At 33.5% G+C, this 17,966-nt stretch overlaps 1 protein-coding gene across 1 annotated transcript in view; it reads right to left on the minus strand.

The window, feature by feature from the left end:
• The window catches only part of SLC9C1 (solute carrier family 9 member C1), a 93,188-nt gene that overhangs the window by 21,513 nt on the left and 53,709 nt on the right, over positions 1-17,966 (minus strand). The window contains exons 14-21 of the mRNA XM_039856846.1: positions 17,682-17,807; positions 14,885-14,979; positions 11,406-11,525; positions 6,413-6,608; positions 3,893-4,078; positions 3,459-3,608; positions 2,229-2,280; positions 843-991 (exon numbers count right to left, since the gene is read on the minus strand). Of these exons, the coding sequence (XP_039712780.1) occupies positions 843-991; positions 2,229-2,280; positions 3,459-3,608; positions 3,893-4,078; positions 6,413-6,608; positions 11,406-11,525; positions 14,885-14,979; positions 17,682-17,807 (1,074 nt within the window). The remainder of the gene's footprint in view (positions 1-842; positions 992-2,228; positions 2,281-3,458; positions 3,609-3,892; positions 4,079-6,412; positions 6,609-11,405; positions 11,526-14,884; positions 14,980-17,681; positions 17,808-17,966) is intronic.

The following is a 17,966-nucleotide window of genomic DNA, read 5'->3' on the forward strand; positions in this document are numbered from 1 at the left end:
TGTTCATTCTTCTTTTGTTACTGTCTTTAATGGAAATACAGCTAACTGTTTTGTCATCTTAACCATGTTTGCTTCAGATTTTTAATAGAGACCATTTGATGCATTTAAGAATGTTACTTCTTTTGTTGGCCTTGTAAGATTTTTTTTGGACATTCTAAATGAAGGCTGAGTTTTATCAAATGGTTTTTCTTCTTCAATCTCTTAGTAAGTGAATATATAGCTATTTTAGGAGATAAAACTCTCTTAGTCATAATATGCTTTTAATATATTGCCAGATTTAAGTAGCTACTACTATGTTAAGAAGTTTTGCATATGTATTCACAAGCATAGTAACTTTATTTTTTTCTTCTTCTTATATGATTCCTAATTTGGGGACTGAATTTTGTATTTATAGAATGAATTGGAAATTTCTATCTTTTTATGCACAATGGTGTCATTTAAACTTAGAAAAAGAAAATGTAGTTAATTTTTACCCTATCATCAGTGTTCTTATAAATTATGGTTTCTATGGGAAAAGTTGTTTCAATGCCACAGATAATTTCCAGGAACATATTGGTATCCACTTTGCCCTAGGATGAGAAGCAGTTTCATCATAGCCTTAGTATGGGAGCAAAGCATAGAAAGAAGTAGGTCCTCAGTACTACTGCAAAATAAAAAAGAGAAGTGGACCACTGGACTGCAGGAAGGAAACTCTCTATAGTGTATGTGCTTTTTTTAGACAATTATTTTAAGTTAGAAATTCATATCTCAGGGATGGCCTATACTGGAAAGAGCCAAAAGTAGGTTTGAAGATAGTAAATGTCAATATATCAACTATTTACTCTGAAGATATTTCATCTCACCTTATTAATTTCAGAAGCTTCAATTTTATGAAGAATTCCTTTTAACCTGAAAACCTTAATAATTTCTTTAGCCAAATTGAGCATGACATTAATCTCCTCCTTTGTTTTCATATTGACAGCAATATCTGGGTGATCACACTCTAAGTAGCCTGAAAAATAACAAAATATTTTCAGATAAAGTAAGGACATTTTAAATATATTTCATTTGGACAATAAGGTAATATTTCTGCTCCAAACTCATGGAGTACAGCCCATAACACAGGAAAACATATCTCTATTACTGATGAGGCCTCTGTAATCAGTCATAATTCACCAGTAGTTGAAGAGTTCTGCCTTTTCTTTTTTTTTTTGTCATCAACTCATTCTTTTGCCTAAACCTATGAAAAAAGACATATAGCTTCAATCTTATGATTAATAATTATACCAATCCACCTGCACTGGATCTGGGCTCTAGGTCTGGAGTTTATGACCCGTTTTTTTACTCTGTTTAAATCAGGATTTTTGATTACAGACTGTGTGCTTAGATATGGTTTTTAATTAAGTATTTTTACTCAGCCGGAGTCATTTTCCACTCACCCTGTCTGCATCCACATACTTCATTTATCTATGCTCTTCTGCCTGTCTGTTCTGGATTCCTGGATTCTCATGAGAATGTCATCCTCTTAGATTGTACATTTGAGCTTTTCCTTGCTCGTAACTTCTGTTCTGGCTTGACAGCTGTCTGCCATGCAAGATATCTCAAACCTCGTCGCATTTCCAGGCTAGTTGTGTCCTTTTGCTGCCCACCATCTAGTACCCAAACCCCTCCTCCTAACACATGAACATTATGTTATAGGAGTGTGTCTGTCCTATTCCTGGTATTTGTCCTGCACTGGGAGCATGAGCCAACATGATTCAAATAGGCTGTTGTCACATTTGGGCATTCAGCCTTCTAGCAGCCATAATGGATCTGTGAAACTGTTCTGATTTCAACTCATTATAAAGCCTAAATCCTCAGACAGCAAGTGGAAGGAAAACATAACTTTTTATTGTTGTTGTTGTTGTTGCTCAAGAAGATATGAGCACTGCTGGTTTGGAGGAAAATAGAATTATAAGGTGATGATAACATATGTAACCATGTCATGAAAATGTATGTGTCTTTTTTTTTTTTAAACTGAAATTAAAAGGTCTTAATTATGGCATAGTGTAGAGAGATCAGGTTTGGAGAGGTAATATTATACTATTTCCATCCAGCCAAAAATATCATCATGTTGATTGTTGAAGTTATCCACTTTCTTAATAGTAAGTAGGTTCCTTCAAAGACCAGTTTAGTTATCAAAACCATTGCCTCTTTGAAGTAGTGATGATAAGAGATGGTCATGAATCTTTAAGGTGAGCGATACCTACCTAGCTCTTTCATAGCATGTACCGTATTCCTTGTTACCTTCTTTAATAACATCTATGAAACAAAAGAAACATTATCCCCGTTGGAAAACAATTGTTATAAAATGTCTTGACATTTGCAACTAATGGATTTTTAACCTAAATTAATAACTAAAGAAAAATATTATGGAGAACTTTTCAGGGATTAGAATTGAAATTTATGGACTGAATTTTATTTTGCTCCAGCAAGGGTGGTGGAGAGGGTAAGGAGTGGCATTCCCTAGGTTGATTTTGAGAAGACTGAAGGTGAATCATATATTTTTTCTTAAAGTAACTTGCTTTAGGATATTATTGATTCTGAAAAATGAAAGTATGATAGGTACTTTCCCATTCAACTTTATGGGAGCCTCCAAATTTGGGACACAAAGGTGGCTTTTAACCTTGAGTGAGTTAGACGTTTTGGCCAAATTGTGTGAGAGCAGAGATGAGGACTAAAAGTGGACATCCGTAGAGTCAATCTTTGTATTTTCTACTCTGAATCTTCAAATTCCGGTGCTAGATATGAGTGGTTAGAAAAGGTGGCAAAATTTGGAAAAATAGTTTTAAAGTTACAGATGGTGAAGAGAAGAAAGATACTGCTTTTTATGTTCTACTGCCTATTCAGTATTCAACTTTCTCAAGTACAAAGCTTTGGGCATATAACATACAGCATTTAAATGTACTAAATTGCCTTGAAAGGTAAATATTTAATTTCTGACACAGCCGACAAACTCGCGCGCTCATATCAGTGTTAATCTACCTCAGTCAAGAAGATAAAAAATAAGAGCTAGCACTTAGGCCCTAGAATTCTCTTCTCTGTTTACCAACTATGTGAATTTGGACATAATCATTTAACCTCACTGGGGTTCATTTTTCTCATCTGCATAATGAGGGAATTAGACAAGGTTTCTCTCTGGATGAGTTAGTGTTATTTCTTTCTGGAACCAATCACTGCTCATGGGTTTCATGATCACCTCTACAAGGACTGAAAGATATGTTCCAAGAGCCTTTTAACTTGCTAATATGGCACAGACATTTCAGTGAGGAGGCATTTGGGTAACTAAAGGGAAATTAGTTTAAAGTTTTACAAAAATTACCTACCAAACCAGGAGTGAAAGACCACATCTACATATATAGACAGAGGACATGATAGGTGAGGGCAACTGAGGGGTAGGGAAAATAAACTCTTTTCTTAGTATTTAAAGTTTTTCTCACCTGTTTAACCTGTTTAGAATTGGCAATCTGATTAATTATAGTCATTATATCTGCTTCACCTTGGACATATCCTTTCAGTATAGCATACTTTAAGGATATCTGATGACTCATCTTTTTATCTATTAATTGCAGCAACTTTGGTGTTATTAGCTGAAAAAAAGAGGACTACTATTTACTATGAACTGTACAAATTTTAATTGATGACATGCTCATTAGTGTAACTGACATGAATTTCTAATATAATTTGAATATTTGTAACATAATGTGTTATAAAACTTAATTTGTCAAAGGAAACTAAAATCTAAAATATAAACATCAGATCAATACAAAGTGGAAGCCATAAAACTACTCAACTGATTTTAGTTTGTATTATACAAAACAGTCAGAAGAAATTTGAAATTTCTGATTTTAAATAGTTTTAAATAGTTTTTTACCTTCAAAATGCGTAGTATGCGAAAAAGTCGAACAGTTTTTAAAAAGACTACCATTTGAATCAAATTAAAAGCATGACCAGTAGAATGTGTCTTAATAAGTATTACATCTATGATGCCAATTAATGTAATTATTAATTCAAATAGGTTCCAGGTATGTAAAAAATATTCTTTCCTCATTGCTGCTATCTGTTGATTTTTAAAAAAAAAAACACACATTATCTTGTTTGTTTGTGATTTACTATACCATTTTCCACAATAACTGAAACATTACTAGGTAGATTTTTCTCTGATCTACCTTAAAACTCTAACTCTCTGAAATACTAGGAGTGATCATATTAATTTGAAATTAAATGGTTAAAATATTGAAGTATTTATTCCAAATGAGAAAATATTCAAAATACCTACTATTTTATGGTAGTTCATTAATTCATTCCTTTTTTATTTCAAAAAACTTTTATTGAAAACCTACTATATGTAAGAGAGTGGGAAATGTCAAAGATATTCTAGATTTCAACCTGGGAAATTAGGTTTCCTGTGGAATTTTGAAAAAAGAGTAAGTTTAGAAAAAAATACATTAAAAAAATATGCTGTCTGAGATTAGTATTTTGTGTAAAGAACTCCTGTTTTTTCCCTTAATGCCCTGTGTAGTCCTTTATCTTTATTATAATACTTAAGATATTCATTTTGCAATTTTGATTCATTTGTCTTCTTTTAGTATCCTGATGCTCCTACTCTCCATGATTCAAAGAAAATGTAGGAGGCAGACATATTCATGTCCCAGGGAAAGCATATGCTCCACTATAAATTAAGAAATTGCTATGTTTGTCTGTCAACAGACTCCTGTGTGTTTAGCAGTAGAGTCATTTCCCTTGAGTCTACTCCCATTTGGCCGAGCTGAGGAAACTTAATGTCTGAATCTAGGAAGTGAATGACCTGATTCTGGCCTTTTGAGATCCTGCCCACTTCATTATTTAGCCCCTGGAGATGTCTCATTTTCTTCTTATTGAAATAGTATAGGTTGGATCATTCTCTTAGGAACTTGAAAGGATCAGTATAAAGAGAAAGACTTTGTCCAAATATCAAGTATTCAGAAAGGTGAAGGAGTTATCTTGCGGTCACTAGAATACAGCCACAGGAGAGGAACAGCTAGGGTCTCTCGCCTGTAAAATGGAAGGCATAATATACATCTGTCTTAAAGAGTTAATTTAAGAATTTGAAATGTTATAACCAAATGGCTGGTACTTGATAAGTGATCATTTATTATTATCATTATTAACATAATGGATATTTTAAAAGGCACAGTACAAAGGAGCAGAACTGAACCAAATAGAAAAGAGGACAAAAGAAATGACAAGTGCAGGCAAGTTTGCAAATTGGGCAGTGAGAATGAATCTTGATTTAAGTAGGAGGGAAAGACAAAAACAGGATTGCACTGTTAAGAGTATCCTCTCAGCTATGAAGTAGAACCATGTGTCTACAGTCCAATGTTGTTGTCTTAATTGGGCCTGATTGAATGAAGCTATGGCTATGCATGGCTATGACAAAGTAGAAAGAATAATAGAGCTAGAGGGATCTTTGTCTATTATTTAGGCCAACCCTGACATTTTATAGAAGAAAACAATTGAAGTTGAGAGAAGTTCATTGACCTTGTGAACAGCTAACAGTTTGTGAGAGAAAACTAAAACTAGAGTCAAATCTACAGAACCCCAGCTCAGTGATCTTTCCATTATAGTACATATTACATTTCAGGGAACTCTTTACTCTTACCTTCGCCTTATTATTAACCTTAACCTTAACTGCTTTATTTCTTCTTTAATATATGAAATGTCCTATGGTCATTCTAACTAACTTGAGATTTATTACATACCATGTGACAGTTGGAAATCCATCCCCTCCCCAATATTATGGCTCTGCAGTAGCATTTTAATTTTCTAGTAAAAGTTTGAGACTCATTTATTTTGTCCAAATATCTTCTGGCTAAAACATTTTATATTACAACTCATTGATTCATATGACATAATACTTTATCAATTTATGAGTGTATATTTCCATTATTTAACAACTACCTTTATATTGGATTTTAAAATCAAATTATGATACCTTTCCAAGTATGAATGAATATCTATCAACCTACCTATCCAAATGTTTATCTATTTAGTATAAAAATAATAAAACCAGCATCCATGTACTCACTGTCCTGCTAAGTTTATTAAGAACATTGCAAATACCTGTGAAATTCACTCTGGGTCCCTTTGACAAACACTATTTTAAAATATATTTTTGCAAATATGAAATTAATCATTAAAGTATGGATATGTTCTATTGAATCACCCTAAAAAAATCACCTTTAAAAATTAAAATTTGTTTGAGAAGTGGAAAAGAATTTCATACACTCTTAAAAAATGTTGAAAAATGAAATGAGAAAATCTCCCTTTTAGATCTCTCTCTCTCTCTCTCTCTCTCTCTCTCTCACACACACACACACACACACACACACACACACACACACACCTAGATTACCTTAATTAGGGCCTCCAGAATATAAAATAAAAGAAAAAAGTGGTTAGAATTTCTTAATTCATTGTCATAGATATTATTTAACCTGGGTATCCAAGAAATTATAAGAGGGAATATATTCATTAGTATCATAAGGTATCCGATACACTCAAATTCTTCAGTAAATACTATTTTATGGCATAGACGAAGAAAGTAATATCTGTAAAAACAAGAGAGAGAGATAGTTTTATCTGATAAAAGAATTACATTGAATTATTTTCATTATATTCTCAGTTCTGTTCTAATCATCAATAGCTACAGAGTCAAGCTAATTCTGAGAAGTAGCCATCATTAGCTAACATTGTCTAGCATCGTACTTCATAGATCGTCCTTTTAATTTCCTCTGCTAAATCACTTGATGCTGGCTTTCTCTTTCTTTCTCACCTTCACCTTTCATTCATTGTTACTTTACCTTTAACATAAATACTTTTATTTATAAGATAGGGACAATTCAAACTGGAAATATTAAAAAAGCAAATGAAGGGAATCCCTTCCACCTTCCAATAATTCCACTTCTCAGAGATGACTACTATTAACAGGTTGAATACTGTTTCAATCCTTTTGTTTATGCAATCATTATCTATAAACATAAAAGGAATTATACCATACATATTGTTCTACAACTTGGTTTTTTTTTTTTCTATTAACAATGTATCATGAGCATCTTTCCTTGTCAAGGCATAAAATTGGGAACAAATCCCAGAATGCATGGTGGTGGAACAGTATGGGTCCACATTTTATCAAAAAATTTAAATTAACATACAAGCTTTAAAAAATAGTTTTTGTACCAAGTATGCTAGAGAGTGGAATTGTTAATAAAAGAATTTACTTAATGTATTTTTAATTTTATTTTTTAATTATCCAAATACTATAATAATGTATTTTTATTGTTAAAATGCAAAAGAAATGATTAATCAACTACTGTTTGAAAGTTGAGTAAATACTGGATCACTTCCCCATTCTCAGAGGTAGATCTATGTTACTTAGAGCCTGAAACTTTTACAATTTAGAATCTTATTCTAAAAAAAATGGGGAGGTAGATGAGGGAAAAGAAATTTAAATCATTTCTTCAATTAAAAAATTCAAAAATAAATAAATAAATAAAATTATGAACACATGTATAAACCTGTCATTAAACTGTGTCATATAGATTAATTGAAAAGGATATGATGGGAATAACTCATAATTTCTTTAAATCTTTAAAGTCGGTGTTAATTTTTTAATCTTGGAATGCTATATTGCTTCTTATTACTATTTTAGCCAGGGGTTTTACTTGGCCACTTGGACCTTCCTGCCATAATGATTTTTATTTTATAAGTCAGTTAGACAATGTGAGTGTTTGGCTACATACTAAGTATGTTTATCTCAATTATACACTTAGGGACTCAGAAATAACCACATGGTAAAAATGCTCTAATTCTATGAGATAGACTGGGTCAGAAACTATTTATCATCTAGCCTGAAAGCTCCCAGTCTAACTTGAACACCCTGATAGCATTTCAAGCTTTTGGTATCAGTATCATTTTAAACGCCATATCCCAAAGTACTAAAAAAGTTAGGGTATTCTCTTTTTCCCAATGCACAGTAATTCTGGTAAGGTGGTTAATTGTCCATTTGAAAAAAGATTGAGAGAATATTTTTTCTATATACTAGTGGTATTGTCGCAATTCTTCCTCAAGGACTCTGGATGAGAGCTGACTTAGGTATAGAGAAGGAGTGAGAACTTGTGATTTTCTTTTGCAGTGAGTGATCTCATCCCTTTGGCAACTGGCTTTCTATCTTTAGCAAAGTCAAGTAACACTGCAGTTAACTATTTGTGTATATTGCCCTGTGACATACATTATTTGTTAGCCATCCTCAGGTTTCCTGTTCACAAAATAACATATGCCCACCTTGCCTCTGACATTTAAGTGCTGCCATTTGTCTTCTACCATTCCCAAATAGAGAGAACAACACTAGAGAGATCAATTCTACAGTGGTCTCGGCTATCGTCAACCATGTCTTGCAGAAGATATATATTATCAAGTTTCTCACTGTTGCTTTGGTGAAGGGAGACGTCCTTCAAGTCTTCCCAGGGGAAAAGGTCATGTGGCTGGTTCTTCACTCCAACCAATTTTTATCATCTATACTTCATTTACTGTAGGTTATTGGCCTGGTCAAGCGTCAAAGAACCATCCCAGGACTATAATAGTACCAACTCCAAGTGTCTGACAGAATATTGAACCCTAAATCATCATGGATAAGACTATCATGCCAATAAATTCTCCACAATCTGGACTTATGTTGCAACCTTCTGGTCCAATTCCCTTAATTGTTCTACTAGTGTTTACTGGTATTAGTTAGGTTCTGTAATTTCTTCAGTTGATAAGTAGTAGTATCCTGAAGTAGGCATTATATTTCCCCTTTTAGCTGTGTTGAGATCTGACCTGAGTACCTTGGAAGCAATGAATGGTGGTAGAGACTAGCCTTGAAACAAAGATAAGCTTCATCTTGTGATGTCTTGCAGCATCTGAAGGTGATAGGAGTCTATTATTCTTTAGGAGGGGAGAGGCAGCTGCTTCTGCCAGACCAGAGTGTTGATGAAAATATGGGGGTTCAACCTTAGGTTTATCTACCCAAGTGTTATCACTTCACATCTCAGGTTTCTGATGTTTTTCTATCAGGGCCCTGATATTGATACAGAAGCCCTATCCATGCTATGCATTTATTCTTATTTACTCAACTCTAGCTGCACCTCCCTAAATTAGATATACCATAATAATTTTTCTATTGAATTCTGTATAAAGTTCAATTTTTAATTTTAAGAATTATATATATATTTTACATTTTTCTGTTTAGTTTCTTTTGGTGATTGAACTTGTTCGTGTTTGTGATTCCATCACTTATGAATTTCAACATTTCGGTAATACTTATAGTCTATACTGAATAATTCAATAACTAGAGTTTTAGTGATATAAATCTGCTGTTATTTGTGCTGATTCTCTTTCATGGTTATGTGTTTCCTTGTGTGTTTGTTGACCTTTCATAGTGACTTCATCCATTGGCAAGAGGACTCAGCTTTGCATGGAATGATATTCAGCACTTAGTAATAAATGTTAACATTCATTACTTGCTTATGCAGTGCTAGTTCCTAGACTAAGTGCTTCTACACACTATGTAATCTTTACAACAATCCCATGAGGTAAGCAGATGAGAGCCCAAATACCATGTTTTAGTACCTACAGTATGTCTGTTACTTTGTCAGATACTTTGCATATATCAGTTAGCCTCCAGAATATGACATAGATATTACTATACTTGTCTTTCAAATGAGGAAACTGAGACTTGAAAAGTTCAGTCAGATAATAAATGATGGAGACAGGGATTCTAAAACAAATATGTGACTCCAGAATCTGTACTACCAACTTTGAAATGAATGGGATTTTGGATATAGTGTAAAGGATACATTGACTATCAATTCTAGTCTTTCAAATTTCCCTTTCCTTCAGTTACAACAACGGAAATAAATACTCAGACACTTGTATCTTAATTTAGTATTAAAAGCTTTAAAATAACCTTAGTACAAAACTATCCATTTGATATTTATTGAGTGTGTTAGATTAAAGATAGACACACAATCTCTGATACACCTATTGAATCAAAGAAAAAAATAAAGGCATCCAAATTGGAAAGGAAAAAGTAAAATTATCTCTATTCATCGATGACATGAAATTATATACAGAAAATCCTAAAGAATTCACAGAAAACACTGAGAGTTAATAAGTGAATTCAGCAAAGCCTCAGGAAACAAAATCAATTTAACAAAAATCGGTTGTATTTTTATACACTAGAAATGAACAATCCTAAAATAAAATTAAAAAAATTAATTTACAATAGCATCAAAAAGAAAAGAAATACTTAAGATTAAATTTAATTGAAGACTTGTACACTGAAAATTATAAGACTTCTTGAAAGAAATGAAAGATCTCAATAAGTGAAAAGACAGCCGACGTTCACGAATTAGAGAGCTTAATATTGTCAAGATAAAAATATTACCCAAAGCAATCTATAGATTCAATGCAATCCCTGTAAAAACCTCAATGACATTTTTTTTCCAGAAATGGACAAGCTAATTCAAAATTTTATATAAAATTGCAAGTGACCCTAAACTATACTAATCTTAAAAAAAAAAAAGTTGATGGACACATAATTCCTGATTTCAAAATGGTGGAGCAGTTGTAGATGGTTTTTCAAGAAATTAAACATAAAATTAACATGTAATTCAGCAATTCATTCCTAGGTCCATATCCAAAAGATGGAAAGCAGATGTTTAAAAAATACTTGAATACTAATGTTCAAAGTAGCACTGTTCACAAGAGCCAAAAGGTAAAAAGAACCCACGTATCCATCAGTTGATGAAAGAGTAAACAAAGTATGGTATATTTATACAATGGTATGTCCAGAGTAAGAAAAAATAAGGTATTGATACATGCTACACTGCAGATGAAAACATTATCCTTAGTAAAAAGACACCAGAAACAAAATGGTACATATTATATGATTCTATTTATATTAAACATTCAAAATAGGTAAATTCATAGAGACAGAAAGCAGACTAGTGATATCCAGGTCCTGGGGGAAAGGGAGAATGGAGAATGACTGCTTAATGGGTATCGTAGTGATAAAACTGAAATTTGATAGAAATGATGGTTGCCCAACATTGTGTATGTACTAAATAACACTGAATGGTACATTTAAAAATGGTCAATGGTTAATCTTGTTATGTGAAATTTATTCAAACATAAAAAGCTATTATATTATCTCTTTTTCTCCTTAAGTAATTTTTGCATGTAAGTAACTTAGTTGTAAACTACTTCAAATTATTTTGGAAAATATTCAGAATACAAAATTTTAAAAGACAAAAAAAAGGAATTTAAATGAATATAATAACATTTCTAGTAAGGTTCAAAGTACTTACCTTGATGGGACCCCTTTTTCCTTTTTAGTATTATACACCCAATTGAGCAATACTTTTCTAATAAAGCTAAGAAATTTTTTGCTTTCAGAATAAGCCTTTATTGTCTCAAGACTCATATATCTAAAACAAAAGAAAAGAAATCTTTGAACATGCTTTAAAATTTTGGGACTATGTTTAATGCAATATCATTGGAAAGCAAGAAGACTATTTTGCCCAGGTGTGACTGGGAATGAGACATTTTCAAGAACATAGTTGTAGTCACAAAGTTGTAGTAGATACGAGTAGATATATAATTATGAATTTATATTGTAGGGCTCATTTATTAGACGGAGAGTGTAAAAAATCGGAGATACATAGTTTAAAATAGTAAAGAGGTCAAGGTTCAGGGAGAGAAAGCATACCATGATTCATATATTTGAGATTCATATACTTCTGGGTTTTCAGTTGGGTCTCCCATATCTGGTGTGGCAATGAACACATTACCTCACTAACTTGTTTGCTCTGTAAAATGACAGTAAAAATACCTATGCTAGCTTGGAATAATTAAAAAAGAAATTATATATGAAACATCCAGCCCATTTCGCAAATCCTCTCATTTCTCTTCTTTTACCTTCTGGGCAAGTAGTCAGTGAATTTATAAGGAAAATAGAAGTGATAACCTAAGAGTTAAGATGGTTACTTGAAGAAGTTAGTGGTAATAAAACCCTAAAAGATATTTTGGTGGCACTTGTCCCAAGTTGTCTGTAGGTTTCTACTGGCTTTTCTATTGAGACAGTTTAGACCAGTGTGCTATGATTTGGTCTTGCTTAGTCAATTCCCTTGGTTTTATGAGGAGTTTGCCTGCTGCTGACCAGACTTTCATTGTCTTTGTCCTTGGATCTGAGGTCCTACCTTAAAAAGTGGCTTAATGGAAGGTCATTGGTAACGTAAGTTTAAAGGTGGACTTTGCCTTTCCTATTGAAATTTGGGCCATTTCTCTGCTACAGGCAAACTGATTAATTGAAAAGAATGAAATCATTCAATTCTATATGATTCAATATAATAACATGGTAATTATATGGAAAATCATGAATGTACACATGACTTGATTCATTCCTAATTTTAAAAATATTTATTGAACACCTATTATGCTTGATAAATGCTGGTGATAAACCATAAACAGATGCTGGTTTCTGCTCTCAAGGATCCAGCAGACTAGTGGAGTAAAACATGCAAATAACAATTGCAGTAGTGTAGTAAGTGTTGCTGCAGAGATCATAAATAAGAGGGCACACTGGACCTATAAGGACGGGGTATTTAATATAGACTTGAGGAATCAGAAAACCTTCCACACTGGACCCATAAGGACGGGGTATTTAATATAGACTTGAGGAATCAGAAAACCTTCCTAAAGGAACTTATATCTGAGCTGTGATCATATCTCAATTTCCTACAAACTCTAAAATTCTGTGATATCAATAAGTGTGTGACATTTTACAGCCCAAATTACTAAGTAATGCAGGCCCCTGAATTCTTATTTTATATCAACATGTTCACTGTTTAGACCTGATTTAGGAAAACAGTATGATCTTTCTAACTGAATAGTAAGAGAGCTTAGATTCAAATACAAGCTCTGTAATTTATTAGTCGAATAACCTCGGGTAAATTATTTAACCTCTCTGTGCCTCATTTCCTAGCCTTTAAAATGAAGATAATAATAGCACTTATGTGATAGGACTTTTAGATATAAAATTGGTAACATATGTAAAATGTTTAAGACTATATCTGACACAGGCCTGAACAAATAAAAGCTCTCCATTCAAAGTATTATTTCTTAGGTAATTACAGAGGCACTTAGCATGGGTCCTAGTACCCCTTTTTGAACCCCACACTCTTTCTTTCTTTCCACTTTTTCTTTTGCCACAGGACACCCCAACACATGGAGCTACTGATAGCAATGATCAGCAAATGGTAAAATCAACTCCAAGGCAGCCCAGCAAAGAAGTAAGTACCGAATACGAATGTCATTAGTAGAAAGTTCTTGGGATTGAAACACCATTTTTCTAATCTTGATATTCCCCACAGTGCCTGGCATATAGCTTTGCACTTATTACTATTCAATATTTATCTGTCACCTGTATGAATAAAAATGTAATATAGTACAAAATTTGCCTTCATTATTCACTATGAGCCCTTTCAACTCTTTAATCCCCTTCTCCCACTGTCAGCCTCCTTTTTGTGACGATTTACTTATAGTCATGTGTTCTTCATGGGGAATATAAAGAGGAAAAATCAAGGCAATGGGCTGAACTGCTCTGTATTGTTTTTTGTTTTGTTTTGTTTTGTTTTGTTTTTTACATTAACTTCTCTTGGACAATAGAGCGGTAATGATTTTCAGCTTGTCATTTATTCATTCTTTTAAAAACTTCCACTGTACACTGTATCTGCCTCCTTCAAAATACATATCATATTGTTTTAAATTGATCACGTTTGCCCAGCCCTCTTCCCCAACTTCCCTAACACCACTTAAATCCCCTAAGCGTTTGAAGGACCTGGAGCAAGAGGGAAAATAAAGGCCCTTGTATTATACCTGAAATGTTTAAATATTATTAATCAATAAACCAAAATTTTAAATGATAGCTTATATTCCTATCTTGACAAATATGTCATAATGATTTGCATGGCTAGGCTTGAAAATCTGTACTTTAACTATAGTGAGAACATGCTCTAGTGTCTGGCTGCTTCTCTTCCTCTACATGGCTTTATCTCTCTCTGTACCACAAGTGGTTCATGTGAGTAGACACCAAGCTGACACATCTCTTAGGTTTTGAGGTGTGTACACCAAAGCCCAGTTCATTTGTGAGATGATAGTCCAGGGGAAATGGTCCTAAAAGACCCTAGAAATGAATTTAGGATCATTTGAGCAGGGAATTGTGGCATCTTTCATACCAGGAGTGTGGAACAGAACAAGAAAGCATGTCTAGGCTTTGCGTCCTTCATCTTTCCACAGGGGATGATCCAAGGGTACTCTCTAATACCCTGACTTTGAGGAACTCATTGCTTTCTGTAGAGACCTAAATCTAAAGAAATCATTACAAGTGTATGCTGTATATTAAGAGAGGATGTGTTTTGAGAAGATGGGCCTGGAGGGATTAAGAAAGTCTTTGACCTTAGTGAGAGATTTAAATAGTCTTAAAAAAAAAGAAAAAAAAAAAAAAGAACAGTTTACCACAGCTTAGCTTTGAGAGGCAAAAAGAGCACCTCAGTTAGCAGGAACAGCTTGTTCAAATGCATAGAGGTGTGAACAAGTAGAGCAAGTTAAGAAAACTAAAAGTAGGTGATTTGGCCCAATTGTGGGGTGTAGAGCAGACAGTGGCACACACACATAATACTAGATGATCACAAATTACCAGACAAAAGCAAGAAAAATAACTTGCACAATTTCTTAAATGCAGTAGTAGCTTAGAAGGATGGAAGCTTTCTCTTGATAATATACTTACTCTCCCTTCTCACCAAAGCTTCCTGCTGCACCTACCAGCATCTGGACTGCACTCTGGGACAGAATCTCAGACCTGTATTGTCTCTGGTAGCTTGCCTAAAAGAAATGTTAAGTTGAATCATTATATAGCATGAATAATAATAGCAACTTATTATTCTCCCTATGGCAAAATAATCTGTGAGAAAGAAGTCAAAATCACCAAATATTCTAATATCTTTGTAAAAAGAATCTCTCTCTAAAGTCCAGGCCATGAGATCAGTACAGAAGGTAGGTCTGAGCTTTGGGTAGAACCCAATAGGTTCTGTAGGAATTAGGATCCTGCTAGATGTAATTACATTTTAAAAAATAAGTGGAGTTCTGTGAACAAATAAGTGTTGGAACAGCTACAAGCTGCCTTCCCACCTTAAAACTTCATAGTGCATTTTAGAATATTAAAGGGTCTGAGAAATCCTACAGTGAAGGGTCTTGGTTTACATCTTTATTTAATTCCACTTTCTCAGATATTTTGAGAACTCTGCTGTCTTCAGTCTATTATTAGCATTAAATTAATTGCTTGTGTCGTGCAGAATGAAACTATTCATTGATTCAGTCCATATACTGAGAGATCAGTCTGCTTCAGGTACTATGTTTTATGCTGGGGAAACCATTGTCTGACATGGTTTCCCCTGGATTCAGTGTGCTGAACACTGTTGAGAATCACTGTATTGACAAACTTCCAAAATTGAAATGTATGATATAACTAAAGATTCCTGGAGTCCATAAAATACATTCTGTCCACACAATAATTTATGGATATTAAAACATGGTTTTACTAGGGGGATACTAGAAAGAGGTAGAACTAAATTTGAGGATGAGGGAACATAAGGCTATTTGTCTTAATGACAGCAATTCAATAGAGTATTATTTTTCTCCTTAAACTTAATTAAAATACTTATAAGATGAGATTTAAATATGTTCTGAATCCTCAAAGATAAATACTGTAGCTTATGGAAAAAAGGAAGCTGAAAATAATATGAAAATCACAAAAGCCTGGCAACGCAGATGACAAAGCAGTTAGTTACTAGAAAAATGTTAATTTTTAAATGATCATTTACACTAAAATGTAAGAAGAATTTAGAGTACGGTTGATTACTAAAATCAACTGCCATTTATTGAGTTCTCTACTATACTGTTTAATTTACTGATCTATATATGTTTTACATAAAATTATTTAACTCTTGCAACAACTTTATGAGGAAATATTCTAATCTGTATTTTACAAATGAGAAAGCTGAGGCTCAAGGATTTAAGTAGTTTTCCCAAGATCATATTAGAAACTCGGTTTTCTCTGAATATAAAGACTGTCTTCCCTTTGCCCCATATGTGGTATGCTGCCTCTCCTATACCATGTCTTGCATTGATGTGCTTCCTTTTCTAATGAACCATAGTAGAGAAGATGTTGCCCCAGTTAATAGGAACTGGCTGAGATTTAAATAAAAAATCTTGAAGCTTTGAAAACTATAATAGAATAATTAACATTAATATTAGGGTTCAGATTGCAGAAACCAAATCAACAGAGATTAACATGAATATATGCCTAGAACGAAGGATGAAATGATATGAGGGGAGATGAACACCTGGAGCACAGAGCAGAGAGATCCAACCTATCATGGAAAAACCGGGTTTCCTGATTAAGAACCACACATGGCACAAAATCAACAAAGATATAAAAACAAACATTTAAGGCAAGAAATCAAAAAGGTACGTGGAGTGTATATTATAAAAACATGGAATATCACAAGTGGAAAGAATCTAAGAGGTTATTCGGTTAGCATAAGTTTCCTTTTTTAGAGATAAGAGAAAAAAGACTAAAAAGATTAAGTCCTGATTTTTACATCATATTAATAATGAAAGCAAGACTCAAAATATAGTCTCCTATATTTTTGTGAAATAAATTAAAAATCTGGTCTCAAAGACATGATCTCATAAAATCTGCTGGTGGAACAAAGCACTATACAGGCATAAGTTCATCCTTCATGGCGTTACCTCAATTGCATAAAGAAGTTATTTAGGTCCTTCGAAAAGCTGCCTTTTCTAGGACCACTGCAGAAGAGAGAACTATCATACCCTATAGACCTTCCATTTCCCAAGTTAGACTGAGAAAATAGAATGTCCGGTACTCTATATGGCTGGAATAGCTGAGAAATGCACTACGGTTCCATGTGCAATGAGGAAGGCCCAACACAAACATTTTGAGAGGATGAGTCATGGCAACTAGTCAAGATCCTGGCCTGGACAGAAAATGTTAACTAGGCTATTAGCAATTAACCACAGAGTCCTGTATGTTGCTGTGTTATAGAATTTCTCTAATCTTCACCCAAGATAAAATCATACTACCTTCTACCTGCAGTTATTAGTGAACTTGGTGGTATCCTTTCATAAAAAACTGGCTTGGACCCAGAGATGGATGGTGTCACAGAACTGATTGCATAATATATCTGAAGGTTGAACTCAGCTGTAATTCCTGCCATTGGGATCTGTGAAATTCCCAATTCCTCATCATGAAACACCTTTTGCTTACACTAATTAGAGTGGATTCTTTTTCTTTTCTTTTCTTCTTTTTTCTTTTTCTTTCTTTCTTTTTTCTTTTTTCTTTTTTCTTTTTTTTTGCAGTCAAGCAGATTCCTAATTCCCTTTGCCTTTAACAATCTATTAAGTTATGAAGGTGAGCATAATCAAGATGTCTTCAGTAAGAAAGGAAGTTTTTGATATAATTTTAGGTCAAAAATAATTTCAAAAGTGTAAAATAAAGTACTAACTATTTGTGCTGACAAGAGACGCCTGTTGGCCAGCTCCAAGGCTTCCATGTTAAGGGTCCCATCTACTTCCTTGTTACAGTTTGGACAGGTCACCTTTTGATGTTCTGGTGTTTCTCCTTGATTCAACTAAGTAAAACACAGATCAAAACCAAGAAATAATATATAAATATAAACATATTATTAATAAACCTCAAGCAACTCATGTACAAGTTTGGCTTGAAAAAGTACAGAAAATTTGCCAGATACAGCAAAATGTTTGCAGTTATTTAGAACATAAAATAACTG

Source organism: Pteropus medius, unplaced genomic scaffold, assembly GCF_902729225.1.
Source record: "Pteropus medius unplaced genomic scaffold, Ma_sr-lr_union100, whole genome shotgun sequence".
Lineage (NCBI taxonomy): Eukaryota > Metazoa > Chordata > Mammalia > Chiroptera > Pteropodidae > Pteropus > Pteropus medius.